This window comes from Rhipicephalus sanguineus, chromosome 7 (assembly GCF_013339695.2).
Source record: "Rhipicephalus sanguineus isolate Rsan-2018 chromosome 7, BIME_Rsan_1.4, whole genome shotgun sequence".
Lineage (NCBI taxonomy): Eukaryota > Metazoa > Arthropoda > Arachnida > Ixodida > Ixodidae > Rhipicephalus > Rhipicephalus sanguineus.
In genome coordinates, this window is record NC_051182.1 from 114,611,223 (window position 1) to 114,625,306 (window position 14,084).

At 46.9% G+C, this 14,084-nt stretch overlaps 1 protein-coding gene across 1 annotated transcript in view; it reads left to right on the forward strand.

Annotated features, from left to right (window-relative positions):
- Nucleotides 1-756: 756 nt before the first annotated feature.
- LOC119400861 (uncharacterized) overlaps nucleotides 757-14,084 on the forward strand; it is a gene marked incomplete at its 5' end in the record, with an annotated part of 28,140 nt that continues 14,812 nt past the window's right edge. The window contains 3 exon segments of the mRNA XM_037667768.1: nucleotides 757-908; nucleotides 3,812-3,838; nucleotides 6,426-6,452. Of these exon segments, the coding sequence (XP_037523696.1) occupies nucleotides 757-908; nucleotides 3,812-3,838; nucleotides 6,426-6,452 (206 nt within the window).

Consider the following 14,084-nt stretch of genomic DNA (forward strand, 5'->3'; position numbering starts at 1 on the left):
AGCCGCGATTCTAACTCGCTAACGGAAGGGTCTCGAAGGAGGCGTTAAGGATTTTGACTACCTTTCGTGGAGAGCGCGGCGTTTATATTATGTGGGCGCCCGTCCACTCCTCCATCCCGGCCAATGAAACCACGCACACCCTAGTTCGAGAGTTAGCGAGCCGGGTAGGGGCACGAATGACGTGGAGCCCATCTGCAGAGAGAGACCGCATGGTCAAATACAACGAAATCACGAAGTACTACATATTAGGGAGGCAGCATTGCCCGCCACCAGACTCCGCATAAAATTAGCAGCAGGTGACAGCGTGACACCTATTACACATTCCCAAACCCAATAGCGTATAATCATGGTTACCCGGACTTTTACTCAGACAGATGCAAACACTGCAATAAGCGGGCGGACCTCAGACATATTATCTGGGCTTGCCGCAACATCGTAATTGGGCAAAACAACACATATATGATTAGGTAGCAGTGGAAGACCACGCTCCTAAACTCCTCAGGACCAACTAAATGTGATCAGGCAAAGGCGAAGGTGCCGCTAGGTCCCAAGGACTCCTAGCTGCTGTCTAAGAGAAGGTAGATAAACTCTTTTGACACTTGCCGTTTCAATAAAAGTTGTTTCTCTATCCCTTATGGTGGTTGAAAGAATTTCTTCATGCCGACATCTGTGTCCTTCGTATTGTGAAAAATTTCGCTTCATTGACTGAGCGCATAGTAGAGGTGAAACTAACATAGTCCGTTTGTTCTTTTGCAGCTCATACAACATCAAGATGTCCTCGAATTGCTGATGATGTCCTTAGAGTCATATGCCCATGATGACTGCATCTGCCTCAAGTCGACGCGCATTGCTGAAACCATTACAGGAGCTGAGCGAACCATTGAGTGTTATGCTTACAGGAAACATCTGTCAGTATTGTTATTATTGAGAGCATTCTTAACATGTTTTGCTAATTTATAAATGTAGCTGGAAAGAAAACAACGCAAAAGATAGAGCACGCGAAGAAGGAAGACACAAACAAGAGGGCTGACTTATAACAAAAGTTTATTGGTCAACACCGCGCATTAGATAATTGAGCATTTGCGAAGTCGAAAAAGAGAACAAAGAAGGAACATAATAATGGTAATCAAAAATAATATAAGCAAGCTATCAGCAGCATCACTGCAAACAATGCAGGTTGCGCGTAGAACCATCTGAGGAATAACAAATTTCCTTCCCTGTTTTCTTTCCATTATGTCGTTCCAACACGCCTAAGCATCCACTTTTGTAGCATTTACAAATGTGATCCCATTTCATATTATTGCACGCACTATGTTTTCCTGCGTTCTACAGAAAATTACCTAAATTAGGTTGGGACTGTGTGGATAATTGTAGTTCTCTATCCACGTTTCTAGCTGTGTGAAAATGAAGAATATAACCTCCAATCATCTTTATTATTTTGTTCTCCTACCATTACAGGTATGCGTAATCGGAAAAGTGCATTAGTATCTCCAAAATAGTATTGTCCATGAGCGCCAACTCATTTATCATATGTACTTATTGGTGATTTCAATTATGATGCTATTAGTTACACAATGTTCTACACGCGGATAATGGCAGCTGCTAGATGAGGCTAGTAATAAGCGGTTGCTTAGGCAGGATTCTTCTTGCTCTAATAAAAGTCCGAGCAGATGGCCAGCACGGGCGACGCGGTGAACTCATGGAATCGATGGACTGACGTGGTGAATTCGGAGAATTGATGCCAAACAAATATTTTAATGATATAGATCTTGAGCAGCTCTAGGTGACCCAGTAATTATTTTTACTGGAAAGCACCATGCGATCGCTGCATATGAAGGACGGCTCGAATAAATCACGGACGAAGTCGTCGTTAAAGCAGCTGCTTTGTATTCGCGAAGTTACCGAAGCCGATGTTAGAGGTCCGTATAACGAAGTGCCGAAGTACTTTAAACGTGATAAGTTGCTGCTGTTAACACCGAACCTGACGTGTCCATTCTAGCTGCAGGAATTTTATGCATCAGATGCTCTGGTTGGACGGCTTGAGGAGGACGGAAGCATTATTTTTCACCAGTCGGCAGTCGTATTTCTTTTATGCGTGTTTATTGAGCAGACGCCGTCGTATTCCAGCGATATTTAAAAACGAGTAAATGAGGGGACCACAAAAAATCACTATTTTTGGTCAAGAAATGATCTCTTACTATCAGAGTGACTAGCGCTGCGTCTTCAGGAGAGAGCTTTGCCACGGCGAACCTCGTCATGAAGCTTCAGTTCTCGTCAGCATGCATTCTTGTGGGGCCTGTCAGTCATGTCACTCAGTACTGGCGCAAGTTCACATAATTGGCGAATGGTCTATACCAGGCGCTACTACGAATGCAATAATGCTCAAAGACATCACTATCTAAGAATTTCAAAAAGTGCTTTCACCGGAGTATGTCGTTAGTCCTAAGAGTCGTGAATTTACCGCGGAACATGATGATTAGCGTCCATATACATATTAGCATCGTGGAGCCACAGCCAATAGACTTTTCCGTTAGCAATTATATGGACACTCTCAGCGGGTTTTAGCAGCCAGCATCGGTGCCACCGTGCCATTCCCTATTTATGTATACGTACATCGCGCGAAGTAAAGTGGCTCAGAAGAAAAGTTTCCTGAAGAACCTTCGCCGCACGATGCGCTTAACAAGTCGGCCACAACACGTACATTCTCCTACGTACTAACGCCGAGCCACTTATATACACCATATAGCGTTGGTGATAGGCACATCTTTTCGGCGCTTCAGCATGGCAGAGGCGTGTTCCCTTTCACCTGCGAGATGCCGAAAGGAGCCCAAGGGCTTTCTTTTAAAGGCATCTCATCGCCCGTGTTTTGCCGATACGGCTGCTCGCCTTCGGCTCAGTACTTGAACCTAGAGGGTGTGATCACCTGTGCTTGCGCTGGTCCCTTTCATCGCAGTTTTTACGTTGAAGTCACAGGCTGCATCAAGGTCAATTCACTTGCTGCATTGGCCATTTGTTAAACGCGTGAGCTGTTACCATTTCTTCGAATGACACTCAAATTTGTTGCTATGGCATTGATGGCGTTGCCTTCGCGGCGAAAATGCGACTCCTTTGGGTGAGCTTAATTCTGCGCTACGATTACACCTTCGAATGAAGTTTCCGCAAATATGAAAGTACATGCAATAAAAACTGTCCTCATGTCGGAAATTCGTGCGTGCCCGCGATATAGGCTCATGTGATTCCCAAGGAAGCATTCATTAGGCAGCATACCGTGAGCGCTCAATGTATCGCTCTGTGGTTTCCAGCATGTTAATCCGTGAATTTAAAATATGCGGAAACATTGTAATTATTAACTTAAATTTCCGTGACATCATTAGTGAGGATGCTTCGTTACCAAGTGTGAACAAAAGAAGGGGAATTTAAGGGAACGTTTTAAGAGTGTTCCACACACGCCGTCATGGCTACAAGTGGAGGTGACCAACAATCTCAGGTTTAAATGCAGAGATATACCCGATAGCGTTTTCGGGAAGACCATAGCCGCCAGGCTCAATTGATAGAACATCGGTCGCTGTATTTGAAGTGTCGCTTGCCGACGACAAGTTGTCTTTTCGTCCAGGTTATTTCTTTATTTATATCACATGTACTAGAAATAACGTCGCCTAATCTCTGCTTGGCCTGATTGCCTGTCAGTTCTTATTACGGTTGTTTTCAAGTGTCTTGCACCTGTCATTGAGGAGCATTGTTAAGATATGACTACGAAATGATGTTACAGTGTACTATCGTAGATACTAAGTGCAATGATTTTTTATTGCAGTAAAGTTCCTGATACAATAGCAAACGTGTAAGTATACTCAATCGCATTTTTTCGAACTAAATATATATTGGTCCCTTTGACCCCATTGAGAGTGTTCTTATCTTATACAGGGGTAGGAAATGCTACTTAATTTTAAGTTTTAACTAAGCCATCCGGTGCTATACGTGAAGTACTAGCAAGGAAGTGAATCTACGCATCGTTCAGAAGTCAGCTTTCTGAAACCTCAAACGTTGCTAGCATACGGAAATATGAAATATCATTTCGTCAACGTGGTTTTTCGGGCTAGTGGGTTAAATGCCTCAAAAGGAGTCATATTCCTTGAAGACACGACCGAGTAAGGCCCGACGAGATGAGCGCTTACGTTTAACTGAATGTTTATTGCCAGAAGCGACAGTATACGTAGATCCGTATATAAAAGACGGCCCAATAAAGGCACATGACAACTTCTCGCGTCCAGAAAGGCTAATTTGTTCACAGGCAGCACGACGAAAGGGTAGATGGCGCAGCTATCACCTGCCCTCGCTATCACGGTGGCTTAAAGAATCTCAGGTATTTTTTATCGGATATGCACAACAGTGCACTCTTTTATCAATCTTCGCAGCCACAATCACTACAATGTACAGGCACGTGCCGATATCGGGGATAGTCGCGTGTCTCTGCACTGTAGTAATTGTGGATCGCTACAATGCCGCGGAAGGCGCGGAACCACACGTAATGAATTTGAAGCAGAAATCTTCGTTGACTCACATTATCTTTGGAGGGATTCGCAAGGAACGGTAGTCCAACAAAAATGGAGACAGAGGAATGGTATGCCTGTTGAACAATACTTTAAAATGGTAAATAAAAAAGTTAGCATTAAAACCGTGTTCATTCGATAAAAAATTTTCAAAAGGGTAGCAGGTACTCCTGTCAAAATTTCCTATGAGGAGGCTGCCAAAGCCAGAATATTTGAAAGAGTGAAATCCACTCCCATTTCATTAAATGCGCCTTTGGAAAGGTCTTGAGTAAATGCAAGCGACTGCATGATAAAAACTACTGTTCTATAGATTCGTCCAGCAGGCATCGAGATTAGGTGAGTTAGTCTTAAATCCACAGGTACAATAGAATGAAGATTACGTAATTCTGTTCCTCATCTTCACTAGCTTCTCGTGTTCGTTTTATAGGCTGCGAACTGACGAGGAAAACATTGTAACTCTGTATGCAAGCCCACTGCGAGCATTTCATTCAAATTGCAATTAAGTTCTGCGGAATGTCGCAAGGCGGCGGAAGATTTATGAAATGAATAATTGACTTCCTGGTTAATTAAATTGGTACAGCGACTGCTCCGGAAAGCGTCTGGCCGGGGTTCAAATTTCGGAGAAGAACACATTTTTAATCAACAAAGAAGCTTGTGTATATGGAAAATTCGCGTGGATTCCTTCTTGCTTCATGCTACAGAAGAGAAGCTGTCAACTATGCCTTTCAGTCCATCGAAATATTATTGCGTTGGGTGCCGCGGGAAATTCACATGACAGGGTTCAAAGCAGTGAAGAAACATAGCGCTCCTTGCGTGTTGCTTAGCTGAAATGACACTTTGAAACGTGCAAGCAGGCCCAGCGTATATCGGCTCACGTTAGTATGGGAGCATGTTGCCATATTCGCGCTGGTTTTTGCCAAATAAAGATATGCATATCTGCTCATTGAAGATACAAAAACATACTTCAACTTCGGCCGCCGGCTGTCATCTCATGTTCTCGTTTTCTACATTCAAGTAAAATTCAGTTCGTACCACGCACTCGTAGTGGCAGCATAGTGGGATAGACGTCTACATCAATATCGAATTAATTAATGTGCTCAGTATAAAGTTGAAAGAAAGGCAAAAGGTAGTGACCATGGGCTGGTGAAAGAATGCATTGCTACTAAGCCCAACAAAACGCTACCAAAGTTGACGATTAAAAAAGGAGACCAACCTAGATGCTGTGAAGATTAAAACAGTTGAATTCGGAATTTCCTTAGTGGTGAACAACACATTCTGCGCATTTGGATAAAATATTGACATAGAGGGAACGAAGGCTAAGGTAGCTTGACTGATCTATCAAGCTCTATTCAACTTGGAGGTAAACCATCTAAGCAAGAGATATCTCTGTAATAAAAATGGAAATAATTATTAAGCGACCAGTGATAAAAGCTATTATATTAGTACATGTCATCGACGTCATAATGAATATTTTAATCACAGCGTAGCCAATACTCATTCAACGATTGCATACGTTCACGACCACAGCCACAAATGGCATTGGGAAACGAAAAAGAGCTCAAAAGTGTTTCAACTGCAAAGTAGTTGGCATGACAGAATAAAGGGTAGTGATGTGCTGCAAACGTGCACAGAAAAATGCCCACAAGAAGACGAAGCTGCGCATGAACCATGTCCGTTTCATTGTATTGCGTTTATTCGCCTGTGTGCACCTCTGTAGCACGTGAGATACATCATAAACTCAGATAGCACAGAATATGGAAACCTAGAGATCAATGGGGCAGACTATTTTCCTGCCGTCGAAGTAGAATTGTGTGCTTACGATGAAAGTAGTGAAATTTTCTTTAGATCTTTTATGAATCCACAATTACGTGTTTGCAGAGAAGGCAGCGACAAATTGCTGAAAATGTAAGTAATGTGATATTTCATTTTTGAGTTTTTTCTTTGTGGAAGCGCTTAATTAATACTACAAATGATAAATTTTAATGCTTCAGAGAAACCATGCCTAGCTTAAGAGGCGGCGGCTAGGATGACAAAGAAGTGTTTCCGGCCGAAGGCATATTGTACGTTGAAAAAAAGAAATGTGGGATTTTAATGGCCAATGTTTTATTGTGTTGTACAAATCTCGTAACATAGCCCACGAAAGGGGCATCCACTCATTCTATGTACTGCTAAAAGAACGAGCCACTCTCATCATTGAAGAAAATCCGTGCATAACAAAATCACTGCAGAAAGTTATCCATCCTATCGTTTCACATCTTTCATAATTTTAGGAGGGGGCGGGGGATCAGTACCTCGACTGCGAAAAAGTAGAAAATTTATTTCGCCTTCAAGTCGTCTTAGGCGAATGCTTAAGGGACCCTGTCAGCTTTTTGACCTCACTCAAAGGCAAAAGGTGTTAAAATGCTGCGTGGCTCATCCCTTCGGGAACTAATGGGGCTGCCATAGCCAATAATCGTTTTAAGGACTAACAGCACCAGGACTACAGTAGGTCCCCACGCAGTTACTCGAACAAGCTAACCGTTTGTCTCTCTTTAGATCTCTATTAGGTACTAAGCCTGCCCTTGCTCCCACCCTAGCTAAAGCGCTTACTCACGGGACTCCGTCTGATGTCTTTGACAATTTAACCTCTCTGTATCTCCCACCCCCTTACCTTCCTACCCAAATTACTGTGGCGATACTAACCCAGACCTAGACCGCCCATTCACCCTCAGGGAGCTTGAAGCTGCCCTGGCAACTCATTCTAATCGCTCGGCTCCCGTTGAGGATGAGATAACATATACTACACTCCGCAATCTTCCCGACAACGCTAAAGAATTCCTCTTAAAAACATTCAACGAAGCATGGGACGGCGGCTGTCTTCCGAGCTCTTGAATATCCTCTCTCATTTGCATGATTCCGAAGCCGGGCAAGCCTCCATCCCTCTCTAACCTTCGCCCTATCTCTTTGACGTCGTGCGTAGGCAAAACCTTTGAGCGAATGGCCCTGACTCGCCTGTCTGATTTTATTGAGGCGCGAGAGTTCTTCTCCCATTCTCTTATCGGCTTCCGACGTCGCGTCTGTGCGCAGGACACGTTCCTCGTCCTCCAGCACACATTTCTCTCACCTTCTCGCAATCAGGTTCATGCTCTTGTAACCGTTGATGTCCGTAAGGCATTCGATGGTGTTTGCCATGACCACATATTGGCTCAGCTCTCCTCCCTTTCATGTGGTTCTCGCATGTATTCTTACATTCGGTCCTTCCTTTCTAATCGAGTAGCTCGCTTTAGAGTCGATACTCATCTGTCCAACCCGCACTCCCTCACCCGCGGTACTCCTCAAGGTGCCGTAGTATCTCCTACCCTCTTCAATATGGCTATGGCCCCTTTTGCCTCCCAACTATCCGAAATTCCAGACCTCCATCCTATTTTTTATGCCGACGACATCACTCTCTGGTGTACGTGTGGATCTCCCGGACAAGTGCAGGATACTTTAAAGCGTGGCCTAGACCTTATCGCTTCCTTTCTTTCCACTACTGGCCTGTCTCCTGCTCCATAAGATCTGAGCTGCTTCTGCTCAATCGCTCCGCTTACCAGCGCTCCAACAATGATCTCATCTCCCTGCATCTTTCTGGCTCTCCCATTCCTACCGTTCAACAATGCAAAGTTCTTGGCTTCCCTTTGCATGCGGCCAAGAACACGCAGGCGCTCCATCACGCCGTCAGGACATGCCACTCGGTAACTCACCTCCTGCGACGCGTTGTCACTCGACAGTCGGGTCTCTACGAGGCTCATGCGTGCCATGTTGCCCATGCGCTCGCCCGCAACAAGTTCCTGTATTTTGTACCTTACGTTCAATTTACCCAAACCCAACTTAACACTCTCGAAAGAGCTCTGTTAGGCCTCTACAAGGCAGCTGTCAACTTCCCTAGCACTACCTCTACCACTAAGCTCTTTGCCACTGGCCTCTTCCATCCACTACGTTCTCTGCTTTCTCTCCACTACGATTCTCAGATTGCACGTCTTTCTCTTACCCGTCAGGGTCAATGGCTATTGGCCCAAGCGGGTATCCCTCACATTCCAGTCCCCGTTGCTACCTTGCCTTCTCCCGCGTGCACCCCTGCTCCCAAGCTTCGTATCCTTCCTCTCCCGTCCAACATGTCCCCCGTACTGCACGCCGGCCGTCGTCATGTGGCAGCGCAGCATCATTCCCCTCGTTTTAACACGAAAGTTTTTTATGCCGGGGTCCACCACGGCTCCACTGACGTATTTCCGTCACGGATATGACGTTGTAAAATATAAAGACTAACAGTGGGCAAAGAAAAACCAGAAGAAAAAGTTCCGTCACTGGGAATCGAACTCGCGACCCCTCGCTCCACAGCACGCAGCGCGAAACGATTCGGCCACGGACGGCACGCTCTTCTCAATGCTAACGGCGAGCTATTTATATACATCAGAGCACGCCTGTCTCGCACCCAGGCTGCTGGCGAGCCGAGTGGATACTCTCGCACCCAGACGCCGGGCTGACCGGGGCTGCCAAGGCGCGCGCGGGCTGCACCGAGTAAACAGGGCAAGCTGCAGTTCTGAGGCTTTAAAGTGCGAAAAAGTACCCGTTCACGCCGCTTCAGCGTAAAAGAGCTCGTCTGGGCACTACTGTGCGTCGTCTTCGGATGCCAAAACAAGCTGCGCAACAAGAGGATATTAGCGTTGTCTGCGACGATTACGACGCGCCACGGAAATAGTGCCGGTGCGGTGTTTTCAGCTTCGCCGCGAGTGGATAACTGGATTCAAGCAAAAAAAAACTAGGAACCGAGTGAAAATGCGCGAGTAAGTACACTAACAGCGTGTATTCTGCAGTGTGATGCCCGCCTATTTCATTTTACGAACCTAATATGCGTGACACGCAGCTGGGTTGAAGGCAGGCGTGAGCTTTGTGTGAGGGTGCACTTCATACCTTTGAGCGTTTCCTTTGACGAACATCTAGTGCAAGGTAGTGCTTTCAAGCACAAGCAAAGAGCATACTTTGCCACTTTCAACGTAGTATTAAGCTTTAGTGCTTTTGATGGCATCCACGCCTTCGAGATTTCGTCTTCAAAAGGTAATAAATGGTACGGTGCTCCTCAACAGCTGGCCAGAATTTCGTGCTTTTATTTCAGTGTTTGATGTCCCCAAATTAATTTGGACACGAGGCATCCAGCTGCACATAATACATATATTGGCACGTAAGTAAACAGTACTCGCGCCAGTGTCCTTTACGTCGCAGGCGTAGCTAACCGGCTTAACTAAGAGTAGCACAGTTTCGCTTGTAAACCACCATCGTTACAAGAATAAAATAGCGCAGGTAGCTTCCAAAAGGGATCGCTGAACGATACTTCAGGTTATACTCTCTGATAGCACGCTTTTGTGAGCAAGACGCATTATTGTAAGAGCGCCCGTGAAACAAAAATTAGGTTCCGCGAAACTACCCGTAAAGCGTACTCTAATTATTACGCGATGCATGCTGAAATGATGAGCTTTAACAAAACTTTGTGCACGGCTTGTAATATGGGGCAACAAAACATCGTTTCACTCTTTCGCGAGCTGCACTGCAATTACGATTCACGCGTACTACAGCGAGAAGGTTTTTATACAAATGTAACAGCGTACGTATCTGACGAGGTTGCTTCCGCAGCCCACTCAGCATGTACTGTACACATTGTGGACTTGCATGAGGAAGATGTTCTTGATGTTCCAATAAAATCAGCGAAAATGTCCAGGCTAGAAAAGACGCGAAACACGCTCTCCGACGGGCTGAGTTTCGGAAGTTTCACGTTTGCTCTGTGTATCGTCTGCTGGCGTGGCAGCCCGCGCGTGTTTTTTCGTCGCGTGTGCGATAGATGGCGCGACGCGCGATGCCACAATGGCGATGCGCATGGAATTCGCTGTGTTCTGGTCTATACGCTCTTTGCCGGTGGCGATACTCAGAGATCCGTGCTACAGCGTGTTTTCGTTATCAGTAGCGAGATGGCGCGAAGGGCTCGAAGAGCGCGCTTTAAAAGTCGCCGCCGTTGCGACGAGCGCCCGCCTCTACAGGGCGTGGTCGCTCGTGCGTGCGCTTATCTCGTGATCGTGGTGGTTCGTACGTCTTGCGTTGAGAGCACGAAGGTCGCTTGGCCCACTGCAGCGGCCGCTTTTGCGAAAGGAGCGCGGTGCTCACGCAGAAATAAGTTGCAAATGTGACAGTTCGCTCTCATCGTGTGCATGTTCGTTCCGTGCGTCCTTTCTGCTTGAGCAGCGCGTTGCAAGTTTCGAGCTGCTTGCCGTTCTTCGGGTGACATTAAAATTTGTTGCTGTACCATTCATTCCTTCGCCCTTGGGGCGAAAGAATGCACAACAAACGCTCAACTACGTCAGTGAAGGCATGTTTCACTTTCATGTTATACCGATTCCTATGACAAAGGGATCAGCCATGTTTTTTTCTACACAGGGAGTCGCCTATACGGATGCCTCGTTCGTGGCTCCTCGGGGCTCACGCTATCTACCATTCACACCTTTCGGCACCTGAAACCCACACCAGCGGGCCATACCTGCACCCACCCGATGTACCTTCGCTCGAGGTCCTTTCCATTGTCCATGCCTTACAATCATTTTCTTCCCTCCCTTCACTTCCCGAGTACACGATATACTCTGACTCTTACACCGCCATCCGTAACATACAGAACCGCACATTACCCCCATACCTCCAACAGGAGGTTGAGCGAGCTGTCTATGCACTGCAACCTTCCCCTGTTTTCCTACGCTGGGTTCCTGGGCACACGGTGATTGACCGCAATGAGCTGGCTCACCGGCTCGCCCGTCATATATTGCACCAGGCACCGTTCATCCCCTGGCCCACACCTTCGGAAGACAGTGGGAGCTCCGTCAAGAACGATGCGAAGATCTCGCTGTGCCATACTATCAAAGAGGTATACCTACAGCTCCGACTCGACAAGCGTCTTTACCCTCCTCCTCATCCATCGCTCACTCTGCTAGAGGCTCGAATGCTACGGCACATCCAAATGAATTGCCTGATCACTCCCTCTCGCCTTTTTCTTTATAAATATAGATCGGACCCCTGTTGTCCCAATTGCCCATCTACATATGCAGACCTGCCACACTGCCTTTTCTACTGCCCAACTGCTCAGCAATCCAGCTCTTATCCTCCCCCTTTCCTTTCCATCACCACATGGCTCGACTGGATCGGCGGCGAAGGGGAAGAAGAACAGCGTCGACTGATCGCGCAGGCGGTCGAAATGCTTGGCCTATGAATTTGGCTGAATAAAAGTCTATTACTACTACTACTACTACCACCGTTTGTCTCCACAAATCAACTCAATGGACTAACATTTAGTCGTCACATTTACAGCTTACCGGGCAAATGTTAGTCCCCACAGATTCTCCTCAACAGATGAACAGTCAGTCCACTCATATACTCCACGTACATGGTCTTTATATCCGCATTTCAGATTCCCTGTTAATCCGCACGGATGATTTTCTACAGTTACACTCCGCAAGGCTAAATATTTTTTTTCGTCTGTATTTTTCGTGGTGACAAACAAACGGCGAGAAAAACAACACGCGAAAATATATTGTCTTGCGTACTTCACTGCTTTCGCAGTCAGCGACAACGAAAGAAAAATATGAGGCAATGAAATGTTTTCTTTTTGTATATACCTGTGAAGTTTCCGCTACCTCTGAATGAATTCGCTTTCAGATGTCCATTACAGGGCTAGCCGCGTTGTGATACCGTTTAGAGTCCTCTTTGTAAAGCTGCTTTAACATAACAAATACATGACTGCCATCGCACACACCAGCGCACACAACTGTGTACACGTTGTGGACAAAGGCGGCGTCCTGCAAAAAACAAAAAAATGACTTCAAATAGTTAGTCAAACGTGACAGAGAGGATAAAGATGCACCCACACGGTTTATACGTGCAAAGTAAAATAAAAACAGACGTCTAAAATATTGCATGCAAGACATTTCCCCCCAAATGTCATACATAATCGAGGACGGAACTCAAGAGACACAGCGCTGCAGTTCCAAGTGCGGCCGCCGCCGTCTTGGCGGCGAGTTTTCAATGAGAAGCATCCAACAGCTAGAGCAAGCCTTCAGCGAACCAGGCGAGCCACAAGCGAACGGGAGTACAGCGAGCGAAAGCGAAGCGAGCACCACGAACCAAGGTGCACTGCTTGCGAGGAGGCGACGGGCAAAACGACGATAATGGGGACGAATTTCCAGAGAGTTCCGAAGCACACCTACCGCCGCCTAGCTAAAGCCCCCGCTAGCTCTTGCCGTGATTTTTGAACGCACGACATGCAATAGAGCTTGTTGCTGGCCACCGCAGTCGGTTTTGGACAACTCGCAGCGCAGCGAGTGATACGAGGCCTGTGCCCAACGTCGCGAGCTCGCAACTGATCACAGTGGCGAATTTCAGGACGAGCGTGCAAGTGGGCAGCCGAGGGCACTGGTGACCAATTTCCGCAGTCACAAAGCACATCTAAAGTGAGGTAACGCCCAAGCCTGCCCTCGCAGTGCATTTGGTGCGCGCAACATACAACACGATCAAGCCGGTTGGCGGCAATTTGCCCGTTGCCGACACAGAAGAATAAAGAACAATCACCTATTCGTGAAAGAATCCAGCGCCGATTTATTCCCTGAATAAGAATGAAATTATGGATCCTATTGGCCTACTGTCTTCTCGGCCGCCATTCCCTGCTGGTAGTGACACAACGCCGTTAACGCACCGAAGAAGTAAAGCGCGGCGTGTCGAGAGCAGCTGCAGAATTCATGGTTACGGCTAAACGCACAAGCTCATCCACGCATACGTGTGCATCTAAGGCAGAGGTTTGCAATCTTTTGAGGTGGAGGGCCAGGTTGCATGAAGCCGGCACCGTGGGGGCCGGATGGCAAGTCGAGGGGGCGAAGTCTTCGAGGCCAAAAAAAAAATTGCGCTAATTGACAATAATGCGCAAAACTTAATTTAAATCACATTTATTATCAGCACGAATGTCACAAGGGTGCAGCCAAACGAAGGGGGCAGCCATACAAGCGAAAATTGCATTATAGCCCAAAACTGTCATGTCGGCCTTCACATCAGAAGCGCTAAGGAGAGCGGGGGTGACGGATTTGATGTCGTGCCAAGGCCCGCATAATACTGCCCCGCGGGCTACAGGTTGGCGATCCCTCATCTAAGGCGTCGCGACATAGTTTCTGCATCGTTGAACTGACTGTCGGACGTGGCAGAACCGCAAGCAAGCCAACGCGAGTACGAGTGGGAAGATGGACTTAATGGAGAGGAGGATGGTGAGCAACTTCGCACGGCGTTACGAGACGCGCGCCAAACGGGACTACTTGACGTATCAGTACATGTGCAGACGCTCCGACCCGTAGCTTTCCCTTCATTGCCACAGAAAGTTGTCCCCCAGTATAGAGGGAAACGCAACGCTCATCGTGTCTCCTCTTTAGCCCGGCCGCGATTTTTCTCGGGGCGAGCGTAAGCGGCGAAAGCAGTGTTACAGCAAGGCAAGGAAGGCGCCCATCG